The 15,372-nt window shown below is 46.2% G+C and overlaps 1 protein-coding gene and 1 long non-coding RNA gene across 5 annotated transcripts in view; one reads left to right on the forward strand and one right to left on the reverse strand.

Moving 5' to 3' along the window:
- The window catches only part of LOC132534645 (uncharacterized), a 118,617-nt gene extending 112,309 nt beyond the window's left edge, over nucleotides 1-6,308 (reverse strand). Inside the window, exon 1 of one of the 2 annotated variants that reach the window (XR_009546377.1) lies at nucleotides 6,237-6,308. This is a non-coding gene — a long non-coding RNA (uncharacterized LOC132534645). Of the gene's footprint in view, nucleotides 1-5,399; nucleotides 5,911-6,236 lie in introns of those variants that run through there. The other variant, XR_009546376.1, reaches the window with a different exon arrangement.
- Nucleotides 6,309-6,492: 184 nt separating this feature from the next.
- RNF175 (ring finger protein 175) overlaps nucleotides 6,493-15,372 on the forward strand; it is a 38,562-nt gene continuing 29,682 nt past the window's right edge. The window contains exons 1-2 of one of the 3 annotated variants that reach the window (XM_007529457.3): nucleotides 6,493-6,607; nucleotides 15,175-15,212. In XM_007529457.3, coding sequence (XP_007529519.1) covers nucleotides 6,548-6,607; nucleotides 15,175-15,212 — 98 coding nt within the window. In that variant the 5' untranslated portion in view covers nucleotides 6,493-6,547. Of the gene's footprint in view, nucleotides 6,608-7,019; nucleotides 7,207-15,174; nucleotides 15,213-15,372 lie in introns of those variants that run through there. The other 2 variants (XM_060178950.1, XM_060178949.1) reach the window with 2 other exon arrangements.

Here is a 15,372-nt window from a genome sequence, read left to right on the forward strand (position 1 = left end):
GCACACTTAGGGAGTCAGGCGGTAGCACAACAGGTTAATCGCACGTGGTACCAAGCGCAAGGACCATAAGGATCCGGATTCCAGCCCCCGGCTACCCACCTGCAGGGGAGTCGCTTCACAGGCGGTGAAGCAGGTCTGCAGGTGTCTATCTTTCTCTCCCCCTCTGTCTTCCCTTCCTCTCTCCATTTCTCTCTGTCCTATCCAACAATGACAACATCAACAACAACAATAATAACTACAATAACAATAAAAAACAAGGGCAAGAAAAAGGAAAATAAATAAATATTTAAAGGAAAAAAGACGTATTTAGTCTGCAACACAAAAAAAAGACATGAGGAAAGAGAGCAGGACTAAATTGGAAAAGGAAGGTACTGAGAAAACATCTTTAAAAAAAACTTTATTTTACTTGATTGAACAAAGAAATTGAGAGAGGGGGAAGATAAAGAGGGAGAGAGAGTCCGAAAGACACTTGCAGCATTGCTGTGAAGCGTTCCCTCTGCCAGTCGGGGACAAGGGCTTGAACCTGGGTCCTTGTGCATGGTAATATGTGCACTTAACCAAGTGCACCACCACCTGGCCCCTAAAAAAGCTTTTTTTAACCAAAACACTGCTCATCTCTGGTTTATGGTCGTGCAGGGGACTGAACTTGCAACTTTAGAGCCTCAGGCATAAGAGTCTCTTTGCATAAGCATTATACTATCTATCCCACCCAAAGAGATCTTTCTAAAGCAGTAGGCTGCAGATTCTCAAATGCTCTTCCCTTTAACATCATTTTATTAAAATACTGATAAACAAAAAAGCTAGGTCCGCGTTGCATGAGCAGACATTATTTGAGGGCCGCTTTCCTGTCTCTTCAGAGAACCTACCTACCCTGTGGGCTTCATGGACTAAGAACTTTCCTTCTCCAGATCTAGCCATCAGGTGGCACCATTGGCCCAAGGCAATTCCATGGTGTTCAGAAGGAAAGCAGAAGAGGCCCAGCAGTGATGCATGCACACATTACAGTGTGCAAGGAAGGACCCAGGTTCAAGCCTCTGCCCCCACCTGCAGGCGGAAGCTTCACAAGCAGTAGAACAGTACTGAAGGCATCTCTCTCCCCCCCCACCACCTATCTCTCACCCTCTAAGAGAAAAAAAAATGACCACAGGGAATAATAGAGCCATGCAGATGTCATGAGAGCCCTCATGACAACTCTGGTGACAAAAAAAAAAAAGGGTGGCTGGGAGGTGATATACCCAGTTGAGCACATAGGTTACTATGCCCAAAGAGCTGGGTTCAAACCCCAGTTCCAACCTGCAGGGGGAGCTTCATGAGCAGTGAAGCAGTGCTGCAGGCATCTTTCTCTCCCACTGCTGAATCAAATAAAGTGTACACATATGCACACATACACACACACACACACACACACACACACATACTCACACACGGTCACCAGGAGTAGTGAATCTATAGTGCACCAAGCCCCTGAAATAACCCTGGTGGCAAGAAAAAAAAAAAAGGCAGGGGGATGTTTCTATTTTTTTTTTAATTTTAGAGGAACTCCTCCATTCTGTTTACCTTAGAAGCTGTGACAATTTCCTTTCCCCTACAGCTCATACCTTCCCTTTGCTCTCTTATCTCTGTTGATCACAGGACCTTCTGATAGGTGTGAGGGGTCTCTCAGTGTGGTTTTGACTTTCCATATATTGGGATGGAAGCACCTTTTCACATGTCTAGTGGCCATCTATCTGTCTTCTTCATAAAAATGACCAAGATAAAAAATTTTTTTGAAAAGTCAGATCAGAAAAAAAATATTTCTATCATTTCTGCTTACTTTAAACACTACTCTTCTAATAGCCAGATAGTCAGATTGGTCCACTGTTTGCTTCTTATTTAAGCTAATTTTCTACTATACTGAAAGTTTACATGTTAACATTGGTCAGCTGGCTGATCTTTCCCTTCATGGTCTGTTCTTTTATTCAATACATCTTACATTGAAATAATAGTGACTTCCTTTTAAGTCATTTTCTTAAGCATTTGCTTTGATACCACCCACTCAGTCTTCCTATAGCATCAAGCATCCCAGGTAAGCAAGCCACTTCCTAGATAGCCCATTCTCTACCCATCAAACTAGGGTTCTGTTTATTTGTTTGTTTTGTAGTGTAAATGTCCACTTGGGAGTTGTTATTTTCTGTTCTTTTCCTCTACTAAATATCATACTGTCTATTTCTTCTTGACTCCACCTTGCTCTTGTTTGTTTATTTATAGCAGAACCAGGGCCTCTCCAAGACCCTGGAGATTTCACCCCTGCCAAGACGACATTTTTGTTTTCATTCACGGAGGGGGGGGGGGTGGGAAGAGTAGGAGAGATAATCACAGCACTGAATCATCTCCTGATACCATGATTCTTCTACATGGAGCCTGTGCCCTGCAAATGGCAAGGCTGGAGCCCTGCCTGCTAAGCTGTCTCTCAATATCTGTTTTGCTTTTAAGATGTATTTTATGAGAGGGAAAGGCCAGAGTGCCACTCCAATCCTGCATGTGCAGCGCCAGACAGCCTGCAAACATGTCCTGCATTCTACCCATTGGGCCACCTCTGTCACCACATTATTTATTTATTTATTTTGCCACCAGAGTGACTACTAAGGCTCAATACCTACATGACAAATCCTCCACTTCCACCGGTCATTTTTTTCTTCTTATTTTTCTTTTTAATAGAGAGAAATTGAGAGGGAAAAGGATCTAGAGTGATGGAGAGGGAAAGAGCGAGCGAGAGAGAAACACCTGAGGCACTGCTTCTCCACTTATGAAGCTTCCCCCCTGCAGGTGGAGGGGCCTGAACCCAGATCCTTGAGCATGGTATTGTGTGTACTCTACAGGTGTGCCACCACCAACTTTTTTTTTTTTCCTCCAGGGTTATCACTGAGGCTCGGTGCCTGCACTACAAATCCACTGCTCTTGGTGGCCACCTTTTTTCCCCATTGTTGTTGCTCTTTATTTTTTTTTCCGAACAGTCTAAATTTGGCTCATTTTTTCCCATCGCGCCATGATAGTCATCTTGGTTGGGGCTCTGCACCAAGAGCCGGTAAAGAGGACACTCACATGAGGGCTAATATGCTGAAGAAACTGAAACCGAGCAAAGGGACACAGTCTGTCTACTGGGCTTTATGATACTGTCAACTGCCTGGAACCATTTCATCCAGAGAACAGATGTGCAAATGAGTTAACTTTGGTTATAGGAACTCCTTCAGAAACAGGGGTGAACTTACTGGGAACCTAGACAATGTTTCTGACCATCTGGAATTTGGTCATCAAAGAAAAGGAGTAAAACAGAAGACATGCAAGCAAATCCATCACTGCCAGCAGGAAGAGAAATAGACTTCTTGACTTTAATTCTCTTGACCTACAGCCAGAAAGGAAATGACTAGCTCTGTCTTCACACTGGAGAATAAACAACAGGAGTGTTTTTGATGTCCTTACCCAGGGAAAGGGGTCTCCTAGCAAGGACCCAGAACCTATTCCATAAGAATGAGCCAGCATCTTTCAACAAAGGAAAAGCCTAGAATATTTTTGTAAGGGATTAGGAGCCTTGACCTGGAAGAATTAATATAATGTGACAAGAACTGAGCTGGAGGAAAAAGAGAGAAAGAGAAAGAAAAGAATGGTCTTTTCCACACAGCCAGGCAAATGAATTCATCATCTTTATCTTTGTTCCCCAAAGCCTTCTGCTCTTTTGATTCTGACATACTCTGGGAGGGTCGTGTCATCTGCCCAAACACCAAGCTACTCAAGCCGCATGCCTGCACACTAGATGCCATAACCAAGGTCTCTCAGCACCACCCACATGTCTCCAACTCCCTTCCTGAACACACCTGGCTATGGCACCAAGGCCACAGCTGCTTTCCGCCTGGTCCCTACCTGAGTCAGAGCAAAGCAAGCCTGGCCACACCATTTTCTTCTGATCATTCTCTAGAGTCCAAATGTTTTTAATTATTTACACAGACCTTCTCAGCCTGGCCCCTACAAACTGGCAACAGCCCGAGACCATGAGTCAACCTTCCTGGTTCAAGTCCCCAGTGCACTAGCTACTAGCAATTCCTCGCCTAAATCTTCCCAAAGAACCCAAAAACACATATCCAAAGGTATCTATGCACACCTATGCACCATAGTAGCACAGTCTGTAATAGTCAAACCATAAAAAGAACACAAATGCCCAATGTCAGATGAATGGTTAAGATCATGGGAGAGGCACAGAATGGAATAATACTCAGCTGTAAGATATGATGGTCTCTTCTCCTTTGCCACACCATGGATGGAACTTGAAAGAATCATGTTAAGTGAGGCAAACCAGAGGGAGAAGGACAAATACTGGATGACCTCACTCACAGGTGGCACATAAGAAACAAGAAAAGCTTCAAAGTTAACCCAATTACCAAATAATGTGATGATAACATTAACTATCGATTGTCTTTTTGAACCCTAAGACAGCAGGAACCTCACATCTCCACTATAGAGCCCCTACTTCCCCCAGTCCTGGAACCCTTGGATAGGGCCCACTTTCCCGTATGCCTCTCCCAATCCATACCAAATAATATTGCATCCGCCGATCACAACCTAACCAATGCAACGATTGCCACCTCAACATGCTTCACCTCAGACTGTGTCCAGAGACTTCACGTGTGGAATGACAACCCTTCAGCTTCATTACTCGGGTAAGACCTTTCCTTTTATAGTACACTCTAATTTCATCTCAGGTGGTTCACTTTCTAACAAAGTCCCATAACCTAGATATACACCAGTTTCTGTGAGAGAGAGCTTATGTGCACACGTATCCATAAACTACTGCAAAATATATACCTGAAAGCAGAAGTACACTAGAGTTTGCAGTGAGTACCTCCCTAACACTTCCTCTCCACTATTCCAAGCTTTGGGTCCATGATTGCTCAACAAATTGTTTGGCTTCGTATGTTAACTCTCTTTTCAATCACCAGGGTTCCAGATGCCACCAGGATGCCAGCCAGGCTTCCCTGGACTGAAGACCCCACCAATGTGTCCTGGAGCTCTGCTTCCCCAGAGACCCATCCTACTAGGGAAAGAGAGAGGCAGACTGGGAGTATGGACCGGTCAGTCAACGCCCATGTTCAGCGGGGAAGCAATTACAGAAGCCAGACCTTCTACCTTCTGCAACCCTCAATGACCCTGGGTCCATGCTCCAAGAGGGATAGAGAATGGGAAAGCTATCATGGGGGGGGGGGGGGGTATGGAGATTGGGTGGTGGGAATTGTGTGGAGTTATACCCCTCCTACCTTATGGTTTTGTTAATTAATCCTTTCTTAAATAAAATTTTAAAAATAAATAAATAAAATTAAAAAAAAGAAACAAGAAAAGCACAGGGAAACACAGGGTGAAAGTTGGACTACCTGCAGTCTGAGGCAGCAAAGCCAAGGACTCTGGGCTGTGTGTGTGTTGGGGGGTTTAGCTGAGAGGACATGGGGGGGCAGTGCACGGTGGTGGAGGGAGACTCCAGTTGGTGGAAGGGCACTTCAGTTGGTGGAAGGGCATTTCAGTTGTTGGAAGGACACTTCAGTTGGTGGAAGGGCATTTCAGTTGGTGGAAGGACACTTCAGTTGGTGGAAGGACACTTCAGTTGGTGGAAGGACATTTCAGTTGTTGGAAGGACACTTCAGTTGGTGGAAGGACACTTCAGTTGGTGGAAGGACACTTCAGTTGATGGAAGGACACTTCAGTTGTTGGAAGGACACTTCAGTTGGTGGAAGGACACTTCAGTTGGTGGAAGGACACTTCAGTTGATGGAAGGACACTTCAGTTAGTGGAAGGACATTTCAGTTGGTGGAAGGACACTTCAGTTGTTGGAAGGACACTTCAGTTGGTGGAAGGACACTTCAGTTAGTGGAAGGACATTTCAGTTGGTGGAAGGACACCAGTTGGTAGTGGGGGTGGTGTGCAGACGCCTATCTGGGGTGATAAGAAGCTGTTCTCCTGTGGTAACAACTCTTATAAATCATTTCCCCCAGTGAAGTGAGTTAAAATTAAAGATGTATTTATTTTGGAGGGGGCACTGTGACTCAGCTCTGGCAGAAGCTGGTGCCAAATGTGGAACCTTGGGCTTGGGCCATGCAAGTCCTGGGCTGTACCGCTGGGCAGGCTCCTCAGCTCTTAAATTCTTCTTCTGATAAATGCTCCCAGGGAGCCAACGTTTCCCGCTCCAGGCCTTCCCCTCCGTGCTCCCCTCCTACCTTCCCGAGTGCTCCTGCAGCCCGGGCGTTGGGATCGAGCGGGCCGGCTGACTGATGGCTCCCCGTGACGCAGCTCAGGGGTGTCCCCTGCCGGGAGCCCCAGCCCTGGCGGAGGCCGGAGCGCAGGCGGAGGGCGAGGGGGCGCGCGCACCCGGAGGCTCCCCACGCCCGCACCGCGCAGCCGGGGGCGGGGCCTCCGCAACCGGGGCTCGCGCGTCCGAGGGCCGCCCCCTTCCGCGGGCTCCCCGAGACCCTCCCCGGGACCCTGCCCCACCCGCGCTGCACCCGCGCTGAACACGCTTGTCGGAGCCATGGCGGCGGGGGCGCGCAAGGTGGCGCCGGTGCTGGAAGCGCCCCCCCAGCACGAGCAGGTAGGGGGCGCGCAGGTGGGGGGCGGGGGGCGGGCCCCGAGCGCTGAGGCCCAGCCAGGGCTGCGCAACCACACACTCGGGCCTCCGAGACCCTCCCCTGCGCGAGGATGGAGGGCGATGGCCTTCTGAAAGATTCTAGCTGCTTCAGCCAAGCCCCGCGCCACCCCACCCCCCTCATCCTCCTGCTCCTCCTGCCCCCCCACTTCCCTTCCATTCTGCCTCCTCCAGGCCCCCCTCACCCAGCACACCCTCCCCATCCCCTGCCCTCCAGGCTGGTCTTCCTGGCTCGAGTTCCGGATGGTGGAGGCCCCAGGGGCCTCTGACCCTTTGCAAGTGGAACTGCCTATCGGGGTGCAGACCTTCCACCCTGGTTCACCAGCATTTTCTGCCTCCCGCTGGTGGTGGGTGACATGCAACCCTGTGATGTATTCTCCTTCCTTGAAAAAATCTGAAGCCACCACCAGGTCCCAGGAGCTATGCTACACCTGGGGTGCAGGGCGATGGCCCCTTCCTTGGGGGACCCAAACTGGAGGGACACTAAAGCACAGATGACAGTAGCTCGCAGTTTCAAGAGTCTGGTGAGATATCTGAGAAGCCAGGTGAGGGGGGCCTGGAAGCACAGGTGAGATCCGGCCCTGTGATGGACAAAAGTGTTGGTGCTTGGGGGTTACCATGGGGAAGGGCAGAGTGCGTGGCCGCTGGCAGACATCCTGGGCTCAGCAAGTCTTGTCGTGAAAGGTACAGGAGAACTAGATGGGGGCTCAGGACTTGAACTCAGCATTTGGGGTTCCTTCCCCAAATTGGGGATATTGTAAGGAAAAACCAGGACTTCCTGGCTGATTCCACACCCAGATCACTGTGGGGCTACAGGGGCATTTGTGGAGCAAGCCTCCCCCTTAGGTTGGCATGGCTGCCCCCAGGAGGCATGGCTCGGCGCCCTTTTAAAAAATATTTTATTTATTGGATATACACAAATCGAAAGGGAAGGGCAAATAGAGAGAGAGAGAGAGCCTTGCAAAACTGTTTCACCACTCGTGAAACTTTCCTCCTCTGCAGGTAGGGACCAGGGGCTTGAACCCAGATTCTTGTGCATTATAACATGTGCACTCAACCAGTCACACCACCACCCAGCCCCAAAGCTCTTAACTCTGCCCTGATGGGAAGCAAAGATTCAGCTTTGCCAGTCATCCTCTGGAGCCAGGCAATGAGGTTCAGGAGCCAACAGCCAAGGCGTCACCTATGATCCTGTCAGAAATAGCTTCAGTTCCCAGCCCCTGGCCTAGTAGTAGAATTAAAATCTACATTGGAACCAGACCCCTGGTTTTCAACAGATTTTACAAGCACTGGGAATAATTAAATATATATATATAGTTACTGACCATCCCTAAAAACCCACTGGCCAGGGCCAGGTGGTGGCACACCTGGTTGAGCACACATATTACAGTACACAAGGACCCGGGTTCAAGTCCCCAGTCCTCACCTGCAGGGGGAAAGCTTTGCCAATGGTGAAGCAGTGCTGCAGGTGTCTCTCTGTCTCTCTCCCTGTCTATCTCCCCTCCTCTCAATTTCAGGCTGTCTCTATCCAATAAATAAATAAAGATAATAAAAAAAAATTTTTTAAAAACCCACTGGCCAGCACCCATTCACAGTAAACCTCCTATTTTCTTCTGTCAACACATCTTTGGCCACCCTAAGCACATCTGAATTATGTGTTTGCTGATCTAACAACTCTATCACCTCTCTGGTCCCAGGAAAGTAGACACTTGACTTGCTCTCTATGTTTAGAGCAAAGCATGTATATTTCCAGACCTTAGAATCAAAGTAGCCAAATGGCAAGGCCACAGGAAACCGCATAGATGCGGGAATGAGTGAGTCTCCTGACCCGGCACTCCAGTCTGCCCCATGCCCAGTGCCCTTCTCTCTACAGGCACCATCACGCTCTTCCCATCGCACAACTCCCAGCTGCAGACTTCAGGGGGACGCTGTTGCACTTCCTCAGTGCCTGGCTTCAGGCGTTTCCTCTTCAGCCTCTGTGGGGTCTCTTGCGTGACCAGATTTCTCCCCAGAGGTCCCAGCTTTACCCTCCCCCACCCAAGTTGCTCTCTATTTTGGGGGTAATTATACCCAGCTCTCCCTCCCCTCCATCCCTGGGAGCTTTGTCCTCCTCTTGTGACATGAATTTGATGTCACTCAGCACAGAGCTCCAAGGCTAGTTTCCTTATCTCCCATCACCCAGGGTAATTAGGACATCCATTAATTAGTCCAGGCAGTCAGGTCATTGACAGTGCTCTCTTCAGACATTCATCATTGTGAGAAGGGCATAAAGGACAATAAATAGCTGATTACACAAACCTGCCCTGCCCAGGCTCTGTGGTCAGTTTGGGCTCTTGGACCATCATCATAGAAACAGTCTGCTGGCTTTGTTGTACAGTCATTGAGAAAGGCATAACCTTACTGTTATGTTTCTTTTTTTATTGTTATGTTTCTGTCACTCGTTTCTTACAAAATTTTTCTAGCCGATGGACTTTTTGTAAGGGAAGAGTCGAAAGTGGGAAGGGAATTGGGGAGAGAAATGAGAGCTTTCCCCAGGAGGGTGACATGCATCAGATACAGTGATGGCAGGTGTGGTGCGTCAGGGGCTGAGCACAGGTCCCCTCTCACACAGGCTGTATTTCTCTTGAGTCTTTCAAGTTTAAGTAGTTATCAGAGGCTGGCTTTCACGACTTTGAGATCTTGTTAATTCCTGAGCTCCATGGCATACTTAGAAATGCCTTCTCCAAAAAAATAAATAAATAAAAAAAATAAAAAATAAATTAAAAAATTTAAAAAAATTAAAAAAAAATAAAAAAATAAAAAAATAAAAATAAATAAAAATAAAATAAAAAAATAAAAAAAAAGAAATGCCTTCTCCACTACATGATTCTAAAAAAAAAAAAAAAAAAAAAAAAATCCCACATTTTCTAAAACTCCTAAGACTTTAAATATCAGTCTTATGTGGAATTCATTTATTTATTTATTTTAAATATTTATTTATTCCCTTTTGTTGCCCTTGTTGTTTTTTGTTGTTGTTGTTGTTTATTGATGTCGTTGCTGGATAAGACAGTGAGAAATGGAGAGAGGGAGAGAGAGAGAGACACCTGCAGACCTGCTTCACCACTTGTGAAGCGACTCTCCTGCAGGTGGGCAGTCGGGGACTCGAACTGGTATCCTTATGCCGGTCCTTGCGCTTCACGCCACGTGTGCTTAACCCACTGTGCTATGACCCAGCTCCCAGAATTTATTTATTTTGAAGTGGGGAAGTAGGCAGTGATCTAGCTTTATATTTGCCCCCCAAAAGTCCAGCCCTGTGTCTCAGTGCTGATTATCATCTTTATGTATGATTTATATATGTATTTATTTTGAATAGAGACAAAGAGAAATTGAGAGAGGTGGAGGAGACAAAGAAAAAGAGAGACACCTGCAGCACTGCTTCACCATTCATGAAGCTTCCCCTGCAGGTGGGAACCGGGGGCTCGAACAATATATTTTTTTCCTCACTGATTTGAAACAACTCATTTTTTTTATTAATATGAATTTGGGTCTATTCAGGGATTATATGTTCCATTCACCTATCTGTCTTTCTGAGCTGCTACTGTTTCCAGCCAATTCCTGTCACTGTACCATGGCTTCCAGTGTCTGGTAGAGCAAACCTCCAGTCTTCTCTTCTGGATTTTCCTGGCTACTTCAACATGCTTATTCATCCAGATAACTTTTTTGTGTCATTCAAACCTCCCTATATAAGCCCCCTTAAGACCCTGAATGGGCTTACACAATAACCTTTCAGGAAAAAAAAAAAATGGCAAGAAGTTGACTTACCCTTGGAAAAAACATAGTTGTAACTATAGGAGATTCCTACTCAAGAAGTCTCTTAAGTAGATCATTTTCCTTTTTTAAAAAAATATTTTATTTTTGAGAGAGAGAGAGAAACACCAGAGCACTGCTCAGCTCTGGCTTATGGTGGTGTGGGGGATTGAAACTGAAACTTTTGGAGCTTCAGGTATGAGAGTCTGTTTGCATAACCATTATACTATCTCCCCCGTGCAGTAGATCAATTCTCCATCATCATCACTACTGTCTTTGTTACAATCATCAATCAGTTTTTCCCTAGGAATAAGACTATTGTTTCAATATCATTTTATTTATGGATGATATTAATATTATTATCATTTTTGGCAACATTTTTCCCTCAAGCTTTACAAGCCACTAGAAGTGGCTTAGTGGTACCCACAGTATCTCTTAGTATCTCAGAAAAAAAATGTCACCTCTCCAATATGTTTTGGCAACAAAACCAGTCTCCTAGGAGAGACCCTGGAAACAAGGTGAAGGTTATCTGAGATAGTTTTCTTCTCCAGAGTCAGATCTGGGGGAAGGGCGGAACTTACATCCTCAGGCCTCTAGTTTGATCTGGTACCATGTTTTTGGTGACTTCTCTTCCTAGCTGACCCTCCCCTTCTTCTTCCAAAGAAGGCAGAACTTAAACCACTGCAACTGACTCTCCTTTCTCCTTCCCAGAGTCCTCTGCGTTCAGATGTTACTTAAGATGAAGTCTCAAAACAGGCCGATGAGTTCACTCAGGATTCCTGGGTCTCAACCATGTGTACAGGAAGTGTTCTTAATAAATGTATAGTATGAGAAGGGGCCAGGCAGTGGCACACCTAGTTAAGCATACATATTACTGTGTGCCAGGACCCAGGTTCAAGCCCCTGGCATCCACTTGCAGGAGGAAAGCTTCACGAATGGTAAAGCAGGTCTGCAGATACCTCTCTTTCTGTCTCCCCCTACCCTCTCAATTTATGGCTGTCTCTATCCAATAAATAAAGATGACAATATAAATAAATAAACTTATGCCACGAGTGCATTCTGATGACTTTTCCTCTTACAAACCAGCCTTATGCTTGCTTGCTTACTTGTCCAGACTCAAAAAAAACAGCAGGGCACAGGATGGTTTCTTTCTTCCCCCACACCTTGCATGCATGAGGCCCTGGGTTTGATGCATGGATTGATGGATTGTCACTCTGTTCTCTCTCTCTTTATCTCTCCCTCTCTCTCATAAAATAAATAATATTGTGGTCGGGGAAGTGGCACAGTGGTTATGGAACTAGACTCTCAAGCATGAGGTCCTGAGTTCCCCCGGCAGCACATGTACCAGAGTGATGTTTGGCTTTTTCTCTCTCTCTCCTCCTATCTTTCTCATCAATAAAATTAATAAAATCTTTTTTTTAAAAAAAGGAAAAATATAAATAAATAAATAAGATTGAGATCCTATTTAAAATTAAATGACTTGAAACGTAATAGGTAATTAAAGATACTTATGTCTGTGGCTAGATAACTAGAATAAAGGTAAAGCCCTCAATTCCCTTTTTGCACCTGATTTTAACAAAAGGGTTTATGAGCCTGAAGATCTTGAGCAGCAAAAGGAAAAGGAACCTGTTACCTTGAATCAGAAAACAATTAGACCAAGCCATGGATGGTGCTGTGTTTTTCCATCTGTCAGAACCGCTTATGCCACACACCAGAGGATTAGGGGAGAAGTGGGGGGAAGTCTAATTACTATTAATAGCAGGCTTGTGTAACATCCATTTTGCCTTCCCTTTTGTGTGGGGGCACAAGGATATCACCTTTTACCTTTTTGGGTTCTTCAAAGTCTGGACAAATAAACCAGCACCAGACAGACAAAATTTTTTAGTATATGTGCTGCCTAAGCAAACACAAGAGGAAAATTTTAAAGAAGTGTATTAATAACACCTAGACTTCCTATAAGCATGACAGCCACTCTCCCCCACTGTAGGGAAGTTGTGGGGATGTGGTGGAGCCTGGCAGGGTTTGATCTGAGAGGTGAGTCCCTCCTGGTAAGTCTCTCTCTCTACGGAGGAGTTGAGCAAAAGGGGACACATGAACGTCAAAAGGTTGGCGGCCATTTTAAGTCTTCCCTGCCTCACAGAAACATCCTGCATCTTCCTGTCTCTGGGAGCCCGGCATTCCTTAAAACATTAAGCCTGCTCCACCCTACATTCCCTGATACTATGGCCCGTCCTTTTATTATCTACATATCAATCTTCTGCTTTGTCTTACAAATGACTAAGGGTCTCCTTCCTAATTCCCCACAGGGTATTGCTAATCCTACCAGTTGAACCCCTAGCAACAGTTGCTGGGAAGGTCCATACCATTCCCAGCCCCTGTTGCCTTTCTCCATCCCTTTCCTAACCATGTATAGTATTGTCAGGCCACTTCCATTTCTGTCTTGTCTCTTTCGTGTCTCGAGCTGGAGGAAGGCGGGCATGCAAACCAGAAGGCTGACACCAGCCATTGCGGTTTGCACCACGTGGCTTAACCAGGTGTGCTACCGCCCGACTCTGGGGCGTTCGAAAGATTTGTATTGCTTTGCCGCCACAAGCTTGGTTCCTAGGACCTCTAGCTCTTTCGTGATGCTAGCCTGACACCCCACATGGTTTCCAAACTGAGCTTGAGAGTCCTTGGCTAAGACAAAGGTTGGGGAGACAAGGGAAAGCCAGTTAGGGGGTCACCAAAAAAAAGTCCCAGTAGAACAAAGGGATACAGGTTGAAGTCCTTCCTTGGGCAGATGACAAGGGAATCCACTCTTCCTGAATTCAGATAGGCAGGTGTTTGATCTCCTGTCCCTTACCTGTGATCACTGGGGAAGTCTCCAGTGTTCTTAGCTGTGCTCTCTACAGAACTGGAGATTCAGTCTTTCCAGTGACTGGTCACAGAAGCAAAGACAGAAACTAGCAGGGGAGAAGGGATGGCAGTGAGCCTGCTCTGCAGCCCTCAAAAGCTGCTCTCCAGCTCAGTCTGCAACGGCACAGCTAGATTACTGTCATCTCTGGGACCGGGTTTTTAATTAAAATAAAATCAGGAGAGCAAGGACTGCAGGGAGAGAGGTGGTGGCTGCTAGAGCATGCCTGAGTCTCTGGGTTTGATCCCTGGCATCACATGAAAACTACAAGTTGAGTTCCATGGTGGTGCACTGGTGCTTTGTATCTTCCCCCCCCCCTCTAAAATTGAAAAAGTAAGGTGGGCACAGGCAGTTGCGCATTCGGTTAAGTGTACATAGTATTAAGCACAAGGACTCACACAAGGACCCGGGTTTAAGCCCCTGGCTCCCCACCTGCAGAGGAGACGCTTCACAAATGGTGAAGCAGGTCTGCAGGTGTCTCTGTCTCCCCCTCCTCTCTTAATTTCTCTTTGTCCTATCCAATAAAATGGAAAAAAAAAGATGGCCACCAGGAGCAGTGGAGCCCCAGCGATAACCCTGGAGGCAAAAATAAATAAGATACATTTTTAAAGGACCAGGAAGGTGACCCAGTAGTGAAACCGGTGCGCCCTGGGTTCTGCCTCTAACCCAGGAGGATATAAAGATGCTCCAAACAAGTAGACCTTCTGGCCGGCTCTGACTCTAAAGCCTCCACCTGGGGGAGGATAGCTTCTCACTGGCGTCACTTCCAACACCAGCAAAGGCCAAGGAAGTAGCTCAAAGGTGGAGCTCAGCCTCACACGCAGGAGGCCCTGGGCTCCACCCACAGCACTTGTGAAAACAAGAAGGACGCAAACCAAAGAGAACAACATGGATGCTGCAGCCACTGATGCAGTGCTCTCAACACAATTTTAAACAATTAAAATAACGGTGCGTGCTGTGGTGCCCCTGGTAAAGCGTGCGTGTTACCATGCGCAGAGGGTGGGGCGGGGACAGAGCTCCGGGAACTGTGAAGCAGTGCTGCGGGTGTCTCTCTTTATCTCTCCTCCAATGTACTGTCTCTGTAAAATAAATAAAATGAAATGAAAGCACACCAAAATATATGTTTTCTAGGGGTTCTCAGCTTCACACATTCTATCCATAAGGTCTTCTGGGAAGTCAGTCTTTACAATATTGAGTGAATTACTGAATGAAGCTGCAGGAACAAGACGTCATCTGTCCGGGGATCTAGGCATGAAGTCAAATATTTAGAATAATGACCTGAATGTTGCACCAAAGCAGAGAATTCTAGGGAGGGGAGAGAGGGAGAAAACTTTGGGTGCCTGGTCTGTAAAGCATTAGCCCCGTCAATAAAATTTAATATATATATATATATACATATACATATACATATATATTTATTTATGGGCAGGTGGTGGCATACTGGTTGAGCACACGCACTATTGTGTGCAAGGACCTGGGTTCAAGCTCCTAGTCTCCACTTGCAGGGGGAAAGCTTCACAAGTGGTGAAGCAGGTCTGCAGGTGTCTCTCTGTCTCTCCCTCTCTGTCTCCCCCTTCCCTCTAGAGTTTCTCTCTTGTCATATCAAATAAAAGCTATATATATATTTATATTTATATCATATATATATATATCATGATGGCAGTGATGGGTGTGTGTTTGGTTTCATCCTCAGCAAGTATCTTCTTGGGGCTTTCATCCTAAAATTTCTAGGCACTAAGGAACGTCACTGCTGTTCATAGTTTGGGTTTCCTGTGTAAATGGTGCAAAATATCAAATAAGGAAATATAAGAAGGACTCTTTGTATGTTTTTCAGATCTCTCACACAAAGCTTTCTGCGGAGGATGAGTGGAAGTAAGTGATTTTTTTTTCCCTAACATATGCTTGTCATGCTAAGAATTAGATTTCATCTCAACAGCATGTGGAGTTTGAGAAAACTGTCATCCTATTCTATAGAATTTCCTGGGATGGAGGGGTGGATTAGCATAGCCAGCTGAGCACAGCGACACCACAG

Source organism: Erinaceus europaeus, chromosome 19 (genome assembly GCF_950295315.1).
Source record: "Erinaceus europaeus chromosome 19, mEriEur2.1, whole genome shotgun sequence".
NCBI classification, from domain to species: domain Eukaryota; kingdom Metazoa; phylum Chordata; class Mammalia; order Eulipotyphla; family Erinaceidae; genus Erinaceus; species Erinaceus europaeus.